This window comes from Saccostrea cucullata, unplaced genomic scaffold, assembly GCF_032062105.1.
Source record: "Saccostrea cucullata isolate Sc308-1 unplaced genomic scaffold, CSIRO_AGI_Scuc_v1 ctg4535, whole genome shotgun sequence".
Taxonomy (NCBI): domain Eukaryota; kingdom Metazoa; phylum Mollusca; class Bivalvia; order Ostreida; family Ostreidae; genus Saccostrea; species Saccostrea cuccullata.
In genome coordinates, this window is record NW_026918230.1 from 93588 (window position 1) to 103070 (window position 9483).

Genomic DNA, 9483 nt, shown 5'->3' on the forward strand with positions numbered 1-9483 from the left:
GGAGGACGGTAGATGAAATCTTAATTCTACAGTGTTCTTAAAAATATAAACCTCTTTTAAACTTAAGTGAAATGTATGTTCTTGAGCAAGAACAGCATGGGGCCACGCTTCCAGTAGGGCATTTCTTCCATTCAAAATAATTTCATCCTGCTGGTCAGTATCCACTTGATCCATTTTATTCAAGACAAACATGACGTCCGCAAGATCAAAACATGGCATTTTTTCAGCTTCTTCCCTTATTTGTTTCAACAGGTCTAAGAGCTTGAAAATAGAAAGATAATTGATATTTCTTGAAAAATATCCTAGAACTGTAAAAAAAAAAAAAAAAGTAAGAAATTAATATTTCTAATAGGAATCAATAAGTACATGTACTGTCACACTGCTTTAACTGTTCGATGCAGAATAAAAAAAATGGTTCCATGTACACGTACATGTTACCTGCCAGTTCACAATGAAAACATCAATGTAAATATAATTGTTTTTCCAATTTGTTATTACCTGGAAATTTAATCACTAAAGTGCTAGAAGAAACGCAAGTATTTTGTGGTTATTTGGCTTCGATAAAGCTGTAAATACATTTATGACTGGTCACTTATTAGCTATTTGCATTATTCATGCATGAAACTCATCAACGTGCCTCTAAATTAAAACAAGTACTAGCTGAAATCCCGCGCAAGCGTGGGGGAAATTGATTTTTTTTTCAAAGAACTACGCGGGTTTGTTAAGGCAGCACATGGATCAGAATTCTGCGAATTAACACTTTTTTATAATTATGTAACACTAATAAATCGGAAAAGTCAAGGATAAAACTTTTACTATAATTATGCATTCTATAGACTTCAAAGGGACTTATACTACAGGAGGCACTTCACCACGACGTCACCACGTGACGTCTATAATTAGAAAATATGCCTTAATGAAAAAGTGAAAAGTTTAACACTACCCCGGGGATAATTAGTTCCAATTTATATTCATAGTTATGTAAAAACATCTCTGTACCATGAAAAGTGCTGCTAGAATCCTACTATCCTCTTATAGAAATAATTATTCAACAATTTCGGACGAAACCTTCCCAAAATTTTTACATTTTGTTCATAACATCGAAAAAAATGTATCAATTCCAGTAAACCATACGATTCTAGCAGCACTTTCCAAAAACAATAGAATAAGAACTTTAGATAAAAACAAAAATCAAGTTTCAAGGCATGCGGCGTAGTGTTGAACTTTTGCATCTTTTTTGTTACAAACGACAGAGGAAAGGCTGATCGGCAAGTAAACACCTTCCCTGCTTTAATTTTACGAAGAAATTGCAGAATTATATTACCATACCTTATTCATACGCTTTATTCCCACAAGAATCACACATGATATTCATTCTAAATGTTTTTAAACTCCGATTTCTTGTGTTTGTTTACATCAATTCTCGTTACTTTTCACTTTCACTCTGCTACTGCATGATCAACAGTTATGACGTCACGGGTTTGGTATGTAACCCCTGTGAAAACTACAGAACGACAAAATTCCGTTGATATTATTCCTCTGCATATTTTGGTTCATTTTTACGACCTCAAATCAATCTTAGATATCGATTTTAAGAAATTGTTATCTGTAAATCTTACATCATATAGCTTATTATGACGTCATATCATATAGGCAAATAGAATATTTGGTTGTAACCTTAACCTACCTGCGTATTTAAAAAAACAATTTTTTCAGATTCTATTGACAGTTTATTACACAGGATTATTGTGATGTATTCCGGATCTTTTGTATCTTTCGTTAACAGTTTTATATATTAGAATGTACTGCGCATGAATATTGAATAAAGTAGTTCCGTTATGGCTGACCCACGTGTTGGATGGAGATTTTTACAACACAACATTTTGGCGACGAGGATGGTATTTTAGAGTCGACAAACATACAGATTGATACAATATGGGTGAAGAAGAAAACGCTGCACAAATAATACAGGTCAGATCAATCGGTAAGATTGGATCATTCGACGAATCACTCGAGACATGGGATGTTTACACAGAACGGGTCGACCTCTATTTTAAGGCAAACGGGGTTTCTGAAGATTTATTAGTGCCGTCATTCTTAGCTGTTATAGGACCTAAAACGTACGGGCTATTAAAGAATATTGTTGCACCTACTAAGCCTGCAAATCTCATTTACCAACAGATTCTTGAACATCTGTGTTCAAAGCCGTCCGTCATTACGGAGCGATTTAGATTCCACAAACGAGAACAACGATCAAGTGAAACTGTGTTGTCATATGTGGCGGAACTCAAAAAACTGTCCATACATTGCAATTTTGGAGAGACTCTCAATGACACTATACGAGACCGGTTTGTGTGTGGTATTAACAGTGAATCTGTCCAAAAAATTACTTGCTGAGCCAGCACTAACACTAGATACTGCAGTGAAAATTGCGCATGCAATGGAGACTACAAAACGAGATGCGACAGAGCTTCGAGAGCAAAGAAACACCGGTACAATTCACAAGGTAAATCTTAATGGTAGGCCTACCCAGAAATCAAAATCTCGATTCTCGACAAAACCTCAGGCACAGAAGATGATGCCAGCCCCAGCACAATGTGCACACAAGGACTGCTGGAGATGTGGTGATGAACACAGCGTTATGAACTGTAAACATGTAAACAGTATTTGTCGTTACTATTCGAAGAAAGGTCACATAGAGAGAGCATGTTTAAAGAAAAAGAAGGACACAGAGAGAAGGACTGGGAAAAAGGTGAACTTCCTAAATGACAATGACGAGCATGATAAACATCAGTTTGAACATATGTTACATGTGCATACTGTTAACAATATGCACAAAGTTGACCCAATCATCCTTAAGCTGAGGATCAAAGGACAACCTATTAACATGGAGCTAGATACTGGATCGTCTGTATCTATCATACCCGAGACGTTCTATAAACAAAATCTCAGTGACGTACAACTTCAGGGGACCAAAATAAAACTCAAGACTTTTACGGGTGAGAATATTAGTCCTCTAGGCACAGTGCATGTACCAGTGACGTTAAATCAGCAACAGGGAAACATGGATCTAGTAGTAGTGAGACAAAAGGGACCCGCACTCTTTGGTCGTGATGGACTATCACAGTTTAAAGAGAACTGGCATGAAGTGAAAGTGTTAAAGCTACAACAGACTACACAGAAAACTGACACTATGTTAAAGGAAATTCTCGACAAACATCGAGCCATTTTCAGATCCGAGATTGGAAAACTGGAAGGAATTACAGCTTCATTGTACCTGGAAGATAGTGTTCAACCAAAATTCTGTAAGGCTAGACCCGTACCTTATTCCCTAAAGCCAAAAGTCGAGGAAGAACTTAAACGCCTGGAAAAAGAGGGCATAATCAAGTCAGTTACTCACACTAAATGGGCTTCACTTGTTGTTCCTATAGTGATGAAAAATGGTCAAGTACGTCTGTGTGGAGACTACAAGGTAACCATCAATCCAGTAATGAAGGTGGACCAGTATCCGTTACCTCGAATTCAGGATATATTTGCATCACTAGCAGGAGGAAGGAAGTTTCTAAGATAGACTTGACACAAGCCTACAACCAGATGCAAGTAGATGAGTCGTCCAGAGAACTAATGACAATCAATACACACAAGGGCTTATTCCAGTAAACACATCTACAGTTTGGTGTTGCTGCTGCCCCCGCTATATGGCAACGTGCCATGGACCAAGTGTTACAAGGGATACCGTTCACATCATGTGTTTTCGATGACATGATCATAAGCGGAAAAACAGATGAAGAGCACCTTGCGAACCTTGATGCAGTTTTAGAACGATTAGAAAAGTTCGGTCTACAAGCTAACATGGACAAAGGCGACTTCTTTAAAGAACAAGTGTCATACTGTGGTCACATGATATCAGAGGAAGGACTGAAGAAGTCACCAGACAAGGTCAACGCTGTACTTAATGCGCCTAGACCAGAGAACTTACAGCAACTCCGATCATTCTTAGGCTTAGTTAATTACTACCGTTCATTCTTACCAAACCTGTCAACAGTCAATGGTCCGCTGAATGAACTTCTGCAGGGAGATAAAACATGGAAATGGACAAAACAGTGTGAACAGGCCTTCACATAAGTTAAGGAAATGATGACGTCAGTACAAGTTCTTTGTCATTATAACCCAAACAAGCCAGTCAAGCTAGCCTGCGATGCTTCTCCATATGGAATTGGTAGTGTTCTTTCTCATGTAATGGATGATGGAACTGAACGACCAATAGCGTTTGCTTCCAGATCACTAAACAAGGCTGAAAAAGCATATTCTCAAATAGACAAGGAAGCCTTAGCTTTGTATTGGGGAGAAGTTAAATTTCATACTTACCTGTATAGACGTCGTTTCACATTAGTCACAGACCACAAGCCATTGATTAGCATCCTGAACCCTAGTGCCGGAATACCTGCCATGACAGCCGCTCGACTGCAGAGGTATGCGCTCTATCTGGCTGGACATACTTACGACATTGAATACAGAAACACCAAATCTCATTGTAATGCCGATGGACTTAGCAGACTACCACTTTCAGTGACAGCATCAGATTATGAAGACACAGCAACAGTAGTTTACAATACTCAAATGGATCAACTACCTGTTACTAGTGCACAAGTCAAGCTTGGAACTCAAAGAGATAATGTCTTATCACATGTATTGGACTGTGTTTCCAAGGGACACAATGACTTACCTGGAGATGATGAGAGATTTCGTCTTTACAGTAACAGATTTAAGGAACTTACCTGTCACCAGAATTGCTTGATGTGGGGAAATCGTGTTGTTGTACCAGAAAAACTAAGAGACAAAGTTTTACAAGATTTACATGAGGGTCACATTGGAATCGTCAAAATGAAGTCTATCGCAAGATCATATGTGTGGTGGCCTAAAATTGATCAAGATATCGAAAACTTGTGTTCCAGTTGCATTGGTTGCCAAACACCATAGCAACATGCCAAAAGCTGCTCCGGTGCATTCCTGGGATTGGCCGAAGGAACCCTGGGACTGCCTACACAAAGACTCTATGTTCTTACTCATCGTAGATGCACATTCTAAATGGCTGGAAATCTTTCCAATGAAATCAACAACAGCAAAACTTACCATTGAGAAATTGAGAATTTTATTTTCACAACTTGGACTTCCGAAGGTGATAGTGTCAGATAACGGACCCCAGTTCATTTCGGAGGAATTTCGGTTATTTCTTGCACAAAATGGCATCAAGCATATTACCTCTGCCCCGTATCACCCTCGTACGAATGGGCAAGCAGAGTGACTTGTTCAAGTATTCAAACAGGCAATGAAGAGTGTTAAGGGAGACCAAACATCCATGCAACAAAAGCTGAGCACATTTTTGTTCAAATACCGTACCGCACATTCGTTAACTAACGAAACACCTGCGAAATTGCTGTTGGGAAGAAACTTGCGAACAAGGTTGGACATCATTAAACCAAACTTAAATGATACCGTTTTGTCAGAACAAGACCAGATGAAATTTTCCATACGCTCTAATGTTAGAAAATTTAAGGAAGGAGAGATGGTTATGGCCAGAGATTACAGGAAAGCAGAACAGAGTTGGATACCCGGTGAGATACACTCTCGTACTGGACCACTTTCTTACACAGTTGACACAGGACTCGGCACTCTATGGCGACGTCATGCTGATCAGCTTCGTTGTGGAACTAGCGACACCAATTCGGAACCAAATATTGAAATTCCTGATGTCAGACCGACCGTTCCTACAACAATGCATACTCCAGAAGGAAAAGATGCAATTCCACAAGCTGTCTCCGTCCATGACAGAGCCGATTCCAAATGTTAGACGCTATCCGCAAAGAGAGACGAGCTCCAAAGAAAATGAATTTGTGAATATTATACTGATTACACAGTGTTGGGAGCACAGTAATCTCCATGTAATCAGTAAGAACCAGATCGAGGTTCTTTTCTGCTACTAGTATTTGTTGTAAAAGTGCAAATGTGTTCATTAGTTCTAGTCATATAGTCATTCTAGTCAATTTATGATACTGTTTTCTTTAAGCTAAATAGCTTTTCATAATATTAAAAGCCAGGAACATTATCAGTGACTTTCAAAAAGAAATTGACTCTTGAATAAGTAAAAATATTTTGTTACAATTTCATTACTGAATAGTGACTGTAAAATCTTGAAAATTGTGTACATCTTAAATAAAGGGGAGGAATGTGATGTATTCTGGATCTTTTGTATCCTTCGTTAACAGTTTTATATATTAGAATGTACTGCGCATGAATATTGAATAAAGTAGTTCCGTTATGGCTGACCAAAGTGTTGGATGGTGATTTTTACAACACAACAATTATAGCATGACGAAATACATCATAGTCCCGCAATTAGTTTAGGAGCAGAAATAGATAATTATAAGAAATACATTTCCTAGTATTGTGAGATTTTTTTTTACCGCTACAAATATCAATTTCATTAAAGGTCTCTTCTTCTTATATGTTATAAGCAACTTTATTCTGTTGTACTATATTTTCATCATGTACTACATATAAAATATTTTTTTTTTTTTAAAAAGGCTTAGTTTTCATCCCAAATGTACAAACAGGCCTAAGAGGTATAAATAAGTTTTAAAACTTAAAGACTGTATGTAGAAAGTCAACTGAAAGTATTCATCAAAGAACACATTTTAAAACATTTATGTAAATCAAATTGTACCTGTCCAAACAAATAACCATGGCCATTAATCGACATTTATTTTGAAAACATTAGCACAATTAACTACGATATACTGTAAACGTATTACATTTGGCTGTGTATTCTTTTTAGCGTTTTTGGCGGAAAGCAATATCCGCTAATTCAAGTACAACACTAAATGTCTCGCACATATATCTATAAAGAAGAACATTAAGATATGCGCTAAATCAAATCCACGCTAACTTGTCCAAAATCCTAAATATAATACAGTTACAGTATTCACTAACTTATTGTGTTACCAATTCCTTTACATTTATTTCAATGGCCATTCATGATAGATAATCGCCTCGAATTTCTTTTAGACATCGGGTTCGACGCCACCTGACTTCTTGAACTCTCAACAAATAGCGAGATCGGACATAAACGGAAAGGATTTGCAGATCTTGTTTTTTAATCAATGACCAAAGCTTCTTTCTTTTATATCGCTTAAATCAAGTTTTGATTGAATAATTCATAAATGACGTTTTATGAAATGAATAAGCGCTTTCTTGTTTGTCAGTTTTTTTAAAGTGTCGGTTACTTAGATCCGCCACCACTTTTCTCTCTTAGGTGCTATTTTGAGGCTGTTATTCGAAAATGAAAGTAGACTTTCAATTAAATTTACGATAATTACTATGCGAGTGAAATCTAAATATAGTTTACGGACATCACCTTATACCTAGTGTATTCCTACAGGCTTTAGTAAGAACTCTTGTGCAGCCGTTTCAGAGTTTATTTGCAAAATTTGTTAATTTATAAATATAGATATACTGACAAAACGTCAGAAATACTCAAACTGTAGAAAGTCAACTAGGTAGTGTCATTAATATCCTTTAATGGTATAAGATGAGGGCTATCGAGTTCAATCTTCTGTTGAATAAAATATACATGTACATGAAACAAAATTCATATATTGAATTTAATTAGAATAAATATAATCAATCGTACTACTTTTTAAGATGAATTTTTGCTTAATCAAGTACATCTATCACAATTTAATATACATCAGTCCAAATAGCTTGTTACAAGCCTACAGGTAAAATCGTTTTTCAAAGTGGATTGGGGGGGGGGGGCTCCCGAGTTCGGGCTCCAAAAAATCCACGTGACTACGGGTTCATCTGGCTGTGCGGCATGTCTAACACATATTCAGGACAAATCCAAAAGAAGGTATATATAGGATCCGTTACCAAAGCTGAAGATAACTAGTACGATTTTTTTAAATTAAAAAAAACGTACGAGGGAGAATTTAACATCCATGTTGTGCTATTATTTAACTGTCACTCAAAGTGCACATGTACATCATTCTCAGGCCCGTGAGAAGCAATTTTAATATGGGGGGTACAACCATACATTTTCTTGCCATGCATGGTAGAATTTATTAACGATGGGGTGACCTGCGTCACCTTTCAGAGTAAACAGTGGACTCGTCCAAAGATGCTTTGTCGGCGTCTGTAAAAGTTACCTGAGATCCCTACGCAAAGGAAAGCGCGAAATCTCTGTATAGAAATTGTTGCGGATGCGGAGCTTCACTCATTGTTCATTCACCATAGAAAAGAATCCGCCATTTAACGCTTAATATCTTTGAATATACAGACCTTTTCAAGATAAGATTCATTTTTGTTTCTAGATATATTTTAATCTACAAAAATATTATTTTTCGTGTATTTTAACTGAGTAAATCGATGACCTAGCATCGTTTTAGATAACTCAAGCCCCTCTAGGGCTTGAGTAAAAACACAAATTATTCTATGTTAGAGATATCCGGCAGAATACAATAGCATGACTGTTGGTGAAGTATTGTTATGCCAGTATTAAATCAACATTTGTGTTCGTTAAAGATTCATAGAAGTTTACCATGTCTTCTTGGAAGCCTCCACCACTGGTTACATTGACAACAAAAACGAAGGCTACCGCATTGGTGATGTAGGAAAGTAGAATGTTTGTATGTTCCTTCGAATGACCAATCCCAGGTGTATCAACCAATACCACGTCCCCCTGTTTGAATTCACAGACAAATTATTTATACGTGATTTACTGATGTAAACTATTCAAATGTATCAACATTTCTTTGACCATACCTTTGACCCGACCTTTGATAAATTAGTTAGTTCAGTTTGAAAGAAAGCATTCAAGATAGTGTTCTTAAATTAATCATGCTGATAAATACTGATGTTAGCTCTTCAACTGCATCCTTATGTTAGACATTGACCTATATCTCATTTTTCTTAAATACGTGATTAGCTCAATTTTAAAGAAACTATTCCAAGATAGTTTAATCAATCTTCATATGCTTATACATACTGATGAGACCTAGGGTCAGGGCTTCATGTGTGGTAAGGACACTACTGATTATTGTTAAATACATTGTATTACTGATTAGTTGAAATGCAATCTTTCCCCTACCCTACCTATGGGTATTAAAGCTGAACACTATTCGTAAAAGGAATGTGTCTGTCATCTTCGTTCGGAGAATCGCTATACCTTCAGTGTAATCAGTCGACTCCGATGTCGGACGTATGCTATACAACACACGGTAGCGACAATAAGAACGTAATACTTCGTCTAATGCAGGAAAGTAGGATACCAAAGAAACTTACAAGTTAGTGCAGTATACAAACAAATACAGATAACTGCAATAAAATCAGCCCTACTAATGTTATTGTGATTTACATTCAAGACACGTGGTTCAGGTTTACCTATTCAAAGGTTATAGGGCAGAAATGGTTTTATAAATAAAATTG

General features: G+C 36.8%; 1 protein-coding gene across 1 annotated transcript; it reads left to right on the plus strand.

Annotated features, from left to right (window-relative positions):
* The first annotated feature begins 5329 nt into the window (after window positions 1–5329).
* Window positions 5330–5851, plus strand: LOC134259924 (uncharacterized). Its single transcript, XM_062742521.1, has one exon. It carries the CDS (start codon window positions 5330–5332, stop codon window positions 5849–5851), a length of 522 nt encoding a protein of 173 aa, XP_062598505.1.
* The last annotated feature ends 3632 nt before the right edge of the window (window positions 5852–9483 follow it).

Bases quoted from the DNA above. Each gene is read 5' to 3' on its own strand.
- LOC134259924 (XM_062742521.1), top strand. From the start codon at position 5,330: ATGAAGAGTGTTAAGGGAGACCAAACATCCATGCAACAAAAGCTGAGC.